Source organism: Nipponia nippon, unplaced genomic scaffold (assembly GCF_047370975.1).
Source record: "Nipponia nippon isolate SJK-2023a ecotype South Korea unplaced genomic scaffold, ASM4737097v1 scaffold_12, whole genome shotgun sequence".
Lineage (NCBI taxonomy): Eukaryota > Metazoa > Chordata > Aves > Pelecaniformes > Threskiornithidae > Nipponia > Nipponia nippon.
Genome location: NW_028262313.1, coordinates 3,725,482 through 3,739,453, shown reverse-complemented (window position 1 = coordinate 3,739,453; position 13,972 = coordinate 3,725,482). Strand labels below are relative to the sequence as shown.

The window sequence follows — 13,972 nt, the reverse complement described above, 5'->3', positions numbered from 1 at the left end:
TTTACATGAGCAAATTACGTGAATGCAGTTATACATTGTTGCTTAATGACTCTTTTACAGCGTTAGCTATATTGCTGTGTATTCCAGTGTGGCTGATGTAGTTGTGCTGGTCGAAGGATATCTTTGGGGAGCAAATTAAAATGGAATTACGCTTACTTAGACTTCTTTGTACAAGAGGAATCGCATTCACGCAGTGCACTTTATTTACCAGCACTTCCAGTGGTTTGTTATTTTCTGTTGCAGACGGGCTATAATGAACGTTTTTGGGTTGTTTTTTTTCGCAGCCAGGTGTTGTGCAGCTCTTGCCCGTGAACACTTGCTCCAGTTTGGGCGGCTGACTTCATTGTAGGTAAGCAGGACTGTGCCGTGTCTTTTTTATGTAAATACCAATAAAAGTCTCTAGAACTGGAGCCCTTAGGTGCTCCTCTGACCACTGACAACCCTTGAGAAGTCTGTGCTGAACCTGATTTTTAAGAACTATAAAATGTCAGGCCTGTTGCTGTTCATAAATGTTTATTATCAATAGGCAGCTGGAAATGTTACATCTGAAAAGGTAGAAACACCTTGAATTTCAGTAGGCGTACATTTTTGGGAAAAAAATTAAACGCTTTTTTTTTTTTTTTCAGTTTACAGTTAAGCTAAAAATACACATAAAATAAATAATTTTATTTATTATGTACATCATTTCATTTTTACATGTTATATGAGGGTATGACATGGAGTCTGCACTACGGACAGAAGAGATGCAAGTAGAAAAGAATGTAAAAGTAAGCGTTTGTTTTTGCCTTTTGCTCTTCCCTTCTCTCCCCCCCTTTCTCTAGGGGTGGCTGGTACTACTCAACTGGCAAATGCTGAGGTCCCCGCTCCGTCCTTACATATGCAAAACTCTTACAACATCTAAAAGCTCTTTTGCCTGGAAAAGGCCATCAAGTTTTTGACCAAAACTAAAATAAAGAAGGAGGAGGAAAAAAAAGCCTCACCTTTTTTATCCCATGAAGTAAAATGGCATTTTCAAATATGCTCAGGTGTGAAGCCATTTCTGTGATAGCTTTTTTAATGAAGATTTAATTTGATATTAAAACTCGATTGCTAAAAAAACTGTTTGCAGAGTAAGCCCGGGTCTCTAGGGCATACCATATAGAAAACAGAGTACGTAAGCATCTGCTGCCATCCTTTGCTTCTCAAAGATCCCTAGCCCTCTAGTTCCCAAACCCACCTTATAAACACATACGGTAGTTTTGAAATAAGACTGTACAATATCCAAAAAATAGCTAGACCAAAAAGTGCCCCCTTGCTCAAAAACAACTATTTATAGTCAAAAGGCATTTCACTCTGTTGGCTAAAGGTATCACAGTGTTCTGTTAGCTGATGCGCTAAAAGGCCAGCTCCTTGATCGATCACGTCTTGTCCTAAGCGCATCGTTTCTTCTGGCTTAGGAGTTACTGCTGATGTGGAAATGCTTTATATGGGAGAGGAGACAAAAAATCCCCAAAATAAACCAAGTAAGCGATGCTGAAGGAGGACGTGCTAGCCAGGAGGAATGGGCCGCGCTGTTTTCCGTAGTCGGTGAGCCGTTGATTGAGAAGGGTCTGTGTGTAAGGAAAGAACTGCAAGATCAGTTTGGCTTTTAAGATTGTGGGTGCTTTGAGCTAGGTTGGGGGGTTCTGTTGCCGCTGCGGTGGGGGGGTTTGTTTTGGTTGCACACCTTAAAAAAACAGAGCAGGTAAAAGTGTTTCCCTGAAGCATAAAACACCATCAAACATTCAGAAGATAAGGATCAAACGCTTCTGCCTTGTAAATATATGTTTTTAGATAAAGCATGTTCTCTTTTTAAGACAATCGTTCTTGGTTGTGAATTTACTCCAGAGCAGTGGTTTTTCTGGGTGGAGGCAATTATGTGAATAATATATAAATGACTTGTTTGTCAAAGTGTAATGGCCTGAAATGGGGACAGAAGTAGTGTGAAAATGAAATCGAATCCAATTACAAATGTTTAGAAAATATGCTAATGTGGTGCTCCCCACCTCCTCCAAAAAAGAAAATCCAGCAAGGGAGTGACTTTCGAGTTAGGTTTTAAGTTACAGCTTCACTGAAAACTACAGATTATTTTGGTAACAGTTTCTTTTAGATGCTCCTCCAGTGAGCTGATTTATTATTCACTGTAGTCTCACCGATTCCGATTGATTCTACCGTTGCATGAATGAGAGTCACTGATGCTTCCAGCCCACCTGGGCAGGCTGCAGCCAGCCGTGCTGCCTGCCTCGGCCGGGGCCGGGGGGCCGGGAAGAAGAGGTCCTTACGCTGCATCCACCCCAAAAACAGCTCCAGGGAGTTTTAGTTAAGTAACAACTTTCATTAATTCTAGGCAGCCCTAGTGGTTTGGATGTTTTTGCTGATTTTTTGCCATTCTGTTTGACTGCAGAATTGCAACGGAGGTGGGAGGGGGATTCTGTTTCTTTGGAAATCAGCCTTTGAGGCTGCGCAGAGCTTTCTCATGGACGAGTCTGTAGAAATGTGTTAGCGCACTGCAGGACAAGTTAACTGGTTGAAGGAGAACTCAGCCAGAAATTAGACCAAAACTGAACTTCTTCCCGGTTAATTGAAATGTGCTTTGCTTTGGGATTTTGACCTTTGGAAAAGGGAAGTAGAAATATCAAAGCAAAGCTGAGAAGTCCCAAGGGAAGTGGGACATACACTTAATGGTGGGAGAGCAGCAGGTCCTTGTGTAGTTTTGTAACTGCTAGAAAACCCAGCAGTAGATCAGATCCTTGCTTACACTGTTAGTACCTGTCCAAATTCCCGGAGCAGATACCCTGCCACTGCTCGCGTTCCTGGAAGGGAGCTCAGAATGCTCGTAGGGCCCTTCCTGCGCAAGTCAAATCTTAGCGCTCCTGTAACACAAACCAAAGACCTTCATCCTGAGTAAGCGCTACAGAAAAACAGATTGTACCCACAGCGAAAGCAGGGCGAAGAGCCCCCTCGTAGGGACACGGGAGAGAGTCTCCCGCTATCCAGGAAGGGTTCCTCCAGCAGCCGCCGTGTTGGCGACGCACCGCTGGCTGATCCTGCTCCTCGGGGCAGAAGAGCGGGCTGACTTTGCCCCAGCCACGGCCTCCCTTTGCCCCAGGGCATTGCGCACCCCGTCGCGCCTTGTCGCCTGCGTGACTTGCTGCCCTTGCCAGTGGGGGGGGGGGAGGGGAAGTGAATACGAAGGAGGTGATGACATGTGGTGAAATTTTCTTACAGCCCTGCTCTGGTACCCTGCCGTGTGCGTGCGCATCAGTGCTGGGCTGCCTGTGGAACCTCCCCATGCTTAGAAGTCTGTTGCATCAACCAATTTTAACCTCTTTAAAAGGTAAGGTTTTATATTTATACATTAAGATATTTATTTAAATACTCTTAATATTTACAGTGGCTGTTTCTGCTAAAAATCATGTTACATGTACCGTCAGAAAAAGGATGAAATGCAAATATAGTAAGGTGACATTAAGGGTGAGACATAAATCACAAAAGCGAGGGTGTTAGAGTTTAGGCTTCCAGGGTATGCTGCTCCTGCTCTCTGTCTACCGCAGAAGTCCCCTAAATTCCCTTTGTGGGAAACCATGCTAGTTTTCTACATGGAAAACTATTGTAACGGACATACAGTTAAATCCTAACCTGAATTAGTTGTAAGAAAATAAAAGTACGTACTACTGCTACGAATATTAACTACTTACTGTATATAGCGCCTTTAATTTGAAGATCTGAAAGTGCTTATAAATAATGAACTAACCCCCCCGCGAGGTAGGTAAGTATTATTATCCCTATTTTACAGATGGGGAAACTGAGGCATTAGAGAGGCTAAGTGACTTGCCCAAGGTCACAGGTGAGGCAGTGGCAGAGCTGGGACTAGACCTCAGCAGTCCGGTTCTCTAATCCTGTGCTCTAACCGCTGTGCATGCTTCCTCTGTAGGGACCACGGATACAAATACTTGAGTATGTACATATGTACCAGTTAAGCGAATAATACACAAATGCAGTTATCCAAATAATCTGCAGAGATATGTCAGATAATTTCTTGTTTCTGAAACAACTTCTTTAATCTCTGACCTGAGTACAAACGCCTCCTAGCTCTATTTGATATTCTTAACCCTGGCTGTTATTTGTTAACTTTTTAATTGGTGACCATTTGTAAGTGTGCTGCTTTAAAAAGCCAGGTGAAAATGACACTGGGGATGGGAGGTGAGAAATAAAGCAACTTCAAGAGTAAGAAACCTAAAGTGGTTAGGATCTCCGTTATTCCGAATTCCAAATTCCTTGCATGTGTATAAGGATTATTGAAGCCCACAGAATAAAGGCCAGGCGCGTACCAGTTGGAGCACAGCCGTGCAGCTTGAACCTGAGCCAAGGAAAAGTTTAACTCCTCACAGGAGAAGCTCGAAGTGTCCCGTCAGCTCCTACCCTGGTGGCCTGTGCAGACAGCACGGGGGTAGTTCACCGATTTCTCTGAAGGAAAGAATAGCTTTCACTAAAACGTGTTTTCTTTTTGAGCAGTTGAAAATGGAAAAACGCTAGTGAAATCCCAAATATTGTGACTGCAAGTGAATTCAGAAAAAAACCAGGCTTTGCTTATCAAATTTATTTTTCACAAGATACTTTAATTTCCCTCCCCTGAAGCTCCTGTTTTAGAGTAATAATAATAATAATTCACCAGCTGCTGTAAAGCCTATTGCTACCAGAGGGGATGCATAGATGCAAACAAACAGAATTTTGCCTTTTGGGGGACCAACTTGGCAGTTTTGCAATCTCCTGGACACATGCATTAGTCACAGCCAAATCAAATATTTGTGTTAAATTCCAAAGTCAGCTCAAACTAGCTCATAGCTGGGAGCTAGGAAGTATCTGAGTCATGAAGTCCCAGGGGAGCCCCAGCCAAGCAGCCACGTGACGAACCTCTCGCCTTTAACGTAACATTATCGAGAGATGTTTGCCGACTGCCTTATCTGTCGTGCTGCTCCAGTGTGGCAGTTCCTACCCCTGCCCTTTCAGGACACAGCAGGGGACCGTGACTCACGCACTTTGCACAGAATGGATTTGTGCTGCCTGGTGTCACTTTTACATTTTTGGGGGGCACCACTGCAGAGTTATTTGTGTTTCATTTTGTTATTTGTACCTGTTAATGCAGTGCTGCATTTGAATGACACAATATAACCCTCGCCAGTAGCACTGTGCTTGCTCTCGTGGAAAACTTAAAAGCCTTTCTGCTGTCCAAGGATATGAACCCTGCTTCTGCCCCAGCCTCAGACTCAGTTGATTTAATCTGCATAAACTGTACTTGAATTCCTTTCATTCTTACTCGTTACACAGGAAATTCCATAAAGATTTGCTGGCCCCGTGTCAAGTAGAGTTCATAAACTGTAGTGTGGTTAGGTGAGGCATAAAATGATTCAAACCCTTTCCTTCATCCCCCTGTAGCAGCTCTTGCTAGTGTTCACCTTGCCAGAAAAGTGCTCAGTTTGGTTTATTAAACCACAGGGCTTTTACCGTGAGCTGCTTTGAGCCTTGCTTTCAGTTGGTTCTGACTGCAGCTCTCGCTTAGCGATGGATTTGCCTCTTAAAAGACAGGGGTGCTGCATTTCTTCACGACTGATCAGCAAGCTGCTTCTGACCCTCAGATTTTGCAAGTCTCCTTGTGTAGCGCCAATGTCAGTTTGCTCAGCCCTTCATAAAGGAAGAGGAGATGCAGTTTTCAAAGACAACTCTAACCCTCAATTACTATGAAAGCCTGAAATCTGTCGATACAAAAATGCTTTTCACTCTGCCTTAACTATCGCATCTAGAGGCTTAAGTATTCGAGGATTTATACTGCGTGCTGGTAACAAGACTGGTGTCATTTATAAGCGAGGAATACAGAAACATTTTTGAGGCTCTGCTCCCAGTTGCTCATTGTTTTTGACACCAGAGCCGGCCTGGAGCCATGGGCTCCACCTTGAGGTCTGCACGGAAAACTTCCCCTCGGTCCGGTGTGTTGGCATCTGCAGCTCTGCTACAGGAGCTGGCTGCATCGTTCCCGTTTACCTCTCTGATGTAGGTGTGCTCCATCACGACCTTTAGCTAACGCTGTATAGGTGCCCAAAGGGAAAACCCCACAAGGTCATTTTCCTTAATGAGAGGAGGGAGCCAGGTTTAAAACTCGGGCAGAGCATCCAGCTGCAGGCGTCCCAGCATCTCGCCGGGGGGGACCGCCGCAGTGAGAAATCCCTCTCCTCCTGACCCTCCATCCTGCCCTGAGCACTGCTCCTGCCCCTCGCTGGCAAAATCTGACCAGTGCCAATGGGGAGGGGTAGATTTTCCAGCATTATGCTTTTACAAATGGAATTCACCACCCAGTTCACAGAAGAGGTGATTTTTGGCAGCCACCCTGGGGGTACGCTCCAGCCTACGTAACCTCTCCTGGGGAACAGAGCCTTCGGCGTGACTGCAGGAGCGCAGCGACGAAGCTCTGTCGTGCAGGAAGGCCGTTTCTGAGCTCCCGGTCAGGACTTGCTTCCTCCAAGGAAGCAGCTGACTAATAACAGCTATGAAGTGGTGGTGAGTGCCAATCATCTGGGTTTCTTAGCAACACCGCAGAAGAAAGTTCAAGTATCACATTGGTTTTTTAAAAAAAAAAAAAAAATCACTGTTAAAAATTCAACCATTTTGCCCTTGATGGGGTTGTCTTCTCCCCTCTCTGATGCTCCTTAGGACAAAAGCAGAGACATTCTAGGCCCCGTCCAGACACTGCCACAACTGGGGAAATAAAAGATAACATCTACTGCCGCACTCCTTTTTGTTGCACCTTAGAAAAGGAACTGCAGAGACTTTCCAGGCTGCCAGGTGCAGTTTGAGCCGCTATTGCTTAGGTTGCTTTTCAGAAACGCAGCTGACAGGCCCAGGGAAGATGTTCTCTCTTAGCACTTGCCATATACCAGGAGGATGGTTTTCTTCCTAAAGCCTGACGTCCGCCAGAGACGCAGCAAAAAGCGAATGCAGCAGTGGAAGTAAGATTAGGAATTTCAAAACCCAGATAACAGCTCAAGGGGCAGGGTGTAAGGGGAAGGCTCAATGCCGCGTTTTGGTTCAGCCCATGAGGAACAGGAGAACCGTGCTGAGGTTTGTGTTTCAAGCAGCCACAGCTGGTTTTGGGTCAGTTCATCTACACAGAAGTTGGGAGCAAGGCCAGGTGCTGGATTCTACTGTCAGCCTAACTAGAAGGTTATTCTGCTCCCTCCAGGGGGAATTTCTTATGGGAATTCGGTAAATAAGCAAATCATACCATGTTCTAGCTGGATGATCAAAGGGGTCTCTTATTCAGTGACGATTTACAATATTACTATAATAAACAACCTGAAAAAACACATGCAACAGAAAGAATCAGAGGTCATATTGCTTAAAGAAAACAAAAGCCAGTTATAACCTGAAACCCTTTCTAAAAAGATGTTAAATATGATTCTCAGCCTTCTGCTAAGCCACTGCTCACCAGCTGGTTGTGTTGATGACGAAAATAGAGCAGGATGCAGAGCCGATCGGGTTGGGTAGCAGCAGTGATAACCCAGCGGCGGCGGGATGACGATGAGCGCTCTGGAGAAATCCGTTACTTGGCCACCAGCCTGTCTGAAGCCTGTGGGGTTTGAAGACTAAGACTGCATCCGAAGGGATTCCTGTGGTTTATAGTGACCTTACAAATGGTGAAACTTTCACTTCAGTATTTGTGAGTGTAAAAAAAATAAATTAAAAAAGGTGCACATGGCTATAAAATAGGCTAACATAAGTAGTTATACACTTTTTTTTTTTCCACCTGTGGACAGAAAGGAAATAGGAATGCTGAATCAGATGAGAGCAAACAATTACAAATAACTGGCTAAATTTTCCAGCAGGTGTTCAGATAGCTTTACTTATAGCCGAGTTGTAACGTGATCCTCCTGCCCGTCTTTCCACTGGTTTATAAACAAGTCACAAGCCTCTCCCCATGAATCAAACACATCCTCTGACGAGTCTATAAGTTTGGAATTAGAGGAGCAAATACTGGAAGCACAGTGAAGGGAGCTGGTACAAACCACAGGGCACTCCTTGCTCTGTCCTGTAAGTCTTGTGTTCCCACTGTAGTCCACCTCATTGAGGTTAATTTCACTTTTGGAACAATTCTCTTCTCTCTCTTTATCAATCTGAGAATATTTAATGTCTTTCCACATGTAGTGTGGCTGAATAATTCCATCTGAAATAGTGTACATGGGTTCTGAATTTGGTTCGGGTACGTGTCCGTTCATCTTGGAGAAAAGCAGGCCCAGTCTCTTGAAGGACTCCTTCTTGGAGCTGGAAAGTCTCTGAACTCGATTTCCGTTTCGGACAAAGGAGCGCTTGCTGATCCCGTTGCTTTTTGGCTTCTCTTCCACCATACCGATCCCAGACATAGTTTTAATTAGAGCAGATACGTTGAAGTCCTTTTTTTTGTTGGCTACGTTGAAAGACACGCTCTTGGCTTTGGATTTTTCTCCAGCACCATCCTCATTTGTTTCATCCTTTTGGGACACCTCTGTGCTGCTGGTAGAATAACTTCTCCTCTGGGGCTTCCTGTTTCCTAAGAGGTCAAGAACTTCATAGCGAAAACTTGAGATGTCCTGTTTTAATTCCTAGGGCAAGAGGAGACACGAGTTACACTCAGCAGCTTTATCTGTGACATGAAAGAATGATCACATTCCTCTGGGAAAGCTGTTAGAGTTATGCAAAGGGCTGATACCAAATCACATTTACAAGAATACCGCATACATCTTTGTTATTCAGTGACACGCACAAAAAAATATTGTTAATCCTGAGAATTTGGAGACCTCACAAGATCTTTGTCTCCCAAGGCTGTGGGACCAGCCCTCTTGACCAACGCCTTCTGCCCACCCCGCCACCCTCAAAAAAAGTCAAATAAGACAGTTATGGAAGAAGGGAAACACTCTGAAATTTAGAAATACAGCAGGAATCCCGTTTAGTGGATAGGCCCAACTTTAACTTTGTTGGTAAGTGTTCTTCGTGGCCATTAACCCAGACTCATTCTTTGGCTCTGTCTGGGTTAGGATTAGGAATGTGATGTTGACTCAACTCAGATACTTCATTCCTACCATTTTCCAATGCTTTTGTCTACATAACATATTATATATTAAAATCTGGGAGGTGAGCATATGAGAAGACACTCAAATAACAATATTCTCTGCTCAAAAAACCCCCAACATGCACATCGTATAGATTCCCAGCTCCAGTAACAGTCCTATTTCCACAGCAGGTTACAAATCACCTTAACAAGTTAGTGTGAACTCTGCAAGAGGCTACTTGAATAAATATAATAAATTATTATTAAGGAATAATAAATTACCTTGAAATTTTCTTCAGTTAAGCCTTCGTTGGTTTTGGAAGTTCTTATCATTGCTGCGACGTATCTTTTCACAAGATTTCTTATCACTTCCTGGAATAGGAAACAATAAGAGTGATTCAGCTGCTGGCTCAGACCAAACTCTGTCCTTACTGCGTTTCACCGAGTTCTTACCGACAGCGGCTGTCCTGACTCTGCTGTCTAAAAAGAAAATCCCTTCCCATTAGAAGCAGAACAGTTGCTTTTAAACAAACCTTTGGAAAGGGTTATATACCTTCCATCTGGAATGCGCAGTTGTTAACTACACCGAGCAGGTGTTTGTACTTGGTTTGTATAGGTAAAAGTCGTTGAGAAAAAATTCTTGATGTTCTTAAATGTCCTCAAGCCATTTAATCTCAGCTGCTGAAAGTTTTTAAAATTACCAATCTCATGTGTATATGCTGTGTGTCCTGACAGGCTAAGCTTGCTATTTGAAGATTGTTTATCAAGTATTTGAAGGCCAAGGAGGGTATGTTGACAACAAATAACCCGAAGAGCAGCCAGGACCCCACGGGGCAATGCACGTTCGTGTTAAACCACATCTGCCAGCTGCCTGGGTGGTCCCTAACGGCAGGTTAGAAACGCCTTCCAAGGCTGCTCGGTGTCTGTGGCCAGTGCTGGAAGGACTGAATCGCACCCGCATGGCTTCTCTAAGGGCTCTCGCTCCTCTGTGTTACCTGGGCTCTTTGTTACAGCACACGTTTTTGGTAGGATGAGATCCATTTTGCTCTGTGTTCGTGTACCTCCTTGCTGGCTTTGCATAAGGAAACTGGTACTTCGAGCTTGTACGTTTATCTGTGCTGGCCAACATACACAGAGGTTGATCTCTTTCTCCAGAAGAGACTACTCCAAACCTTCCCTTCGTTTCCCCCATTTCATAAATAGGGATAACAAGTCTGAGCAACACCAAGCACGAAGATGGTCTCCGCACCAAGGTTTTACTGGGAGGTTTTTCAAGAGATTGCACTGTTGGTACCCATAAGCTATGCTGTGAAGTCAGAAAGTACCAAATGTCTGTTGTCAAAGGTAACTAATTGTGTTAAACATCAACTTCAGATAAAAATACTCTTCAAAAAGCAGGAGATGTCTTAAGACAAATTACTAATGGCTTTTGACAGCCTAGCCGAACGTACCACCTAACATGCTGGAGAATTTTTTTTCCTTCCAGCCTGCTGGCATAATACAACATCACACTGAATTCAAGTACTGAAGCTGGTGTTTTTAATATGGTTTCATCCTTTTATAGGTTGACTTTAATGAGTACTTGATGGCAGGCAGGCTGAGAATAAACAAAACCAGCAAAATTCAACAAAGGAACCATTCCTCCTTCCTGAGCTGTCCAAACCAAAAGAAAATCCCAACTGCTGTTTGAGTTAGGGATGCTTTACAAAAAAAGAGGAGAGGAACAATTCAAAAGTGTGTAAAAATGCTGCAGAAACAGTTTTAATCAGGGTGGCGTGACAGCCTGGTCCCTCTGACGGCAATGGGGATGTCACCTTTGACTTCAGCAGCCAGACTGGTACCTGGCAAGTTTTCCACTACTTCAGAGGGGGTGAAGGGCTAGGAGTGATTTACTGAACCATCCCACCTCTAATGAGGAAATGTTTTAATCTATGATAAGTAAAATCCTGTTAGAGGACCTACATTTATCAAAATATATTCTAGAAGCAAGCAAGAATCAAGGTATTGGAAAATGAGCAGGAAGAAGAAACAGCAAGTAAAGACTTCATGTGCTCAAGAGTTTACCTGGTAATGTTGATTCTGAATCAGGTTGTCAGCGTGCCGTTCCTGGAAAGAGAAAGGCACAGATATGTTACCTGTTCAGTCCTGGCTTTAGAGCTCCTGATGGCTCTTAGCAAGTTATGATCCAGCAACCTTCTACTGCACCAGCGGAGCAGTGGCCCTTGTGATCCTGAACATGCACAAGAGCCCTGAAAAATGAAGTATAAAACCATGCAGCAACTTACTGTGAATGTTTTGAGGTTTTCATGCCTCTTCTGTTCGTTGTCAGAGACGTCGCCTGGGCACAGCTGATTGTGAATCCACTTGCAGAGGTACCAGACTGACTTGGGACTGGGGACAATGTTAAAAGGAGGGGGCAGAGTGGCACCTTCATCAAAGTAACTCATCCAGAGCTTCGTCCGTGCAAACTTCCACTCGATATCCGCATGGTCCTACGAGAGGACAGAGACTATCAGCAGCTTCAGGCAGGCTTTCCTGGAGCAAGTGCCCGTGGCTGAGGAGGTGACATGTGAGCAATAAAGGGTTTCTCCAGCTGCAGGCAAAGCAGTATCGCTTCTCCCATCTCTCTCGCTGGGGGTGTACTTAAAAAAATCAGTGTGAAATGTAGCTGGAGTGTAAAAATACCAACCGCTGAGAAATGAGATGATAGCAATATTCAGCAAAAAGAATTTCACACGCTAAAGCCCAGCTTTGTCCTTTAGAGGTCGTGCTTATTAGTTTGCCAATACAAGAAGCAAGAAAACACATTTCTTATTTTGCTTTTTGCTAGCACTTTCATTACCACAAACCGTTGATTCTCATGTCCAAATCCAATGAATTCTTACATTCTTCCCTGGAAAAAGATCTTTTGTAGTGTTTTTTGATTTGTTTGGTTTTTATAGCATTCATTAACTCAGGTCGTATGAGGAAGTGACACATTTTATGCCTGCTATATTTTAAATCTTGCCCCTGCGTTATCCTTACACATAACGGGAGACATTTTACTGTTCGGTTGGGTTTTTTTTTTCATTTATATTATCACCATCCTAGCTTGCTGTGCTCTAGTGTTTTTCATCCCAACGAAGTAAAGGTGGAAAGTTAATAGCATCATTTTACAGCTGTACAGATAGGCGCACGGTCCACGCAGTCACCAGGAAAGGAATACTGAGCCTATGCAAGACACCGGCGTTACAGGCTGCAGACGCTGATCCCCAAATCGAGCTATTTGCAGTCCAGTCTGTGGAGTCACCAGCCTGTCCTGCCCAGTAACAAACTGCATATATTCCCTTCAACATCAGGGCAGAGACAGCTACCTACAGCCTGTATTCAGAGGGATACTGGAGCTATTCCAAATGGATTTCATGCTATTTCATGCTAGTTTTAAAGTTAAAAAACGCCACTATTTTGTATGTCCTGCAGAAATTCTGACGTTAGACAGAAAAGGAAGGAAATAGTCTGAAGCCTTCAAACCAAGTAGTGGTGAACACAGCTTACAATAGTACACGGCATTTAAACGGCAAATTTGTGCATTGTTATCATTGCAGAGTATAGTGCTAAGCTGATGGTTATGACATTTTAGCTGTTCAGCAGCTACGTTAACAGCATCCGACAGGAGATGAAACCAAAGCCGCGATGATGTAGGCTAAGTAACAGCGCAAGGCAGGAGAAAAGGACAATGCGGGGTTTTAAGCTCCGGAGGAGATTTCAACCAGGCTGGAACAAGCAGCCCTCTGGAGCAGGGGATGCAGGGCTGCAGCTCTCAGAGACCAGCAGGGAAGTGTAAGGCAGGGAGTTTAATAAAATATGGCTGAACATCACGCCCAAAAAATTACTACACTGGCTTTCTGGCTACGCTCCGGTGCCCTGACACGGGTAAAATATGCTCACATTTTGACAGTGAGGTGCAGCTGAACTCCATTTTAGTAGCGTATCCAAATTATGTGCAGCTCTCGATTTAAAATGACTGCCTCAGTGGCCCAGGAGCACATTAGTCTTTGCAAATGGTCTGAATCAGCCCAGAACGCTACTCTCCCTTGCCAACTTACCGAAAGGGCTGTTTTCAAGCCATAGGTAGACTCAGAGAAGCAGCCTGCCATGCCCCTTTTTGCCTCATACATTATCAGACCCCATGAGCAGGGAAATTGCAGCATCACCATGAAGCACTAGAAACTGATGCTGGTGGAAATGAAGTTCTGGGTAGTAAAAAATGCAGTTTGCAGCAGTAGAAATAATTGCCACCAAAGAAAAAAAAAGTTCTTGCTCATTTTTTCTTCATTTATCTCTACCTGCAGGCTGCAGCAAGCTCAGCAGAGCTAGAGGAGAGCAGGACAAGCTGGTGCCACAGAGCTGCTGTTCCTCCTTCCCAGACTCCGGGTTAGTGCTCTGAGCTCCACAACCAGCCCACAGGCTGACTCCTGCCTAGTAACTGCTCAGAGTTAAAGGCAGAGCTGTCCCAGCCTCTTCCAGAAGCAGGGCTGGCTGCTCCCTGCTCAGTCCTAAAGGCGCACTCATGCCCATCTACCTGAACGTTTCCTGGTGTGGGCAACTTCAGTTGAAAGAGTCTTCAGAAGGACAAGGAATGGGCGGCATCACACGCCAGGTGAGCCACGGGGCCGCTGGGGAGGGTGGAGATCAAACCTCTGCTGCTGCTCCCCATGCTCCACCTGGATGTGCTCGCTACCGGGGAAAACCCAGTGGTGGCTGCATCCTGAAAGGCGGCAGACAAGAGGTGCATTGCTGGTTCAAGCATCTAAAGCATTTTGCAGGGGAATAGCTGCATGAGACCAGCAGTGAGTTATTCAGCCCTGCTGTGAGTAAGCCCTTCTCAGGGTGCGCAGG

At 44.6% G+C, this 13,972-nt stretch overlaps 1 protein-coding gene across 1 annotated transcript in view; it reads right to left on the bottom strand.

Moving 5' to 3' along the window:
- Window positions 1-648: 648 nt before the first annotated feature.
- Window positions 649-13,972, bottom strand: part of TRPC5 (transient receptor potential cation channel subfamily C member 5) — a 107,166-nt gene continuing 93,842 nt past the window's right edge. The window contains exons 8-11 of the mRNA XM_087748533.1: window positions 11,380-11,586; window positions 11,159-11,200; window positions 9,377-9,466; window positions 649-8,648 (exon numbers count right to left, since the gene is read on the bottom strand). Coding sequence (XP_087604659.1) covers window positions 7,914-8,648; window positions 9,377-9,466; window positions 11,159-11,200; window positions 11,380-11,586 — 1,074 coding nt within the window. The 3' untranslated portion in view covers window positions 649-7,913. The remainder of the gene's footprint in view (window positions 8,649-9,376; window positions 9,467-11,158; window positions 11,201-11,379; window positions 11,587-13,972) is intronic.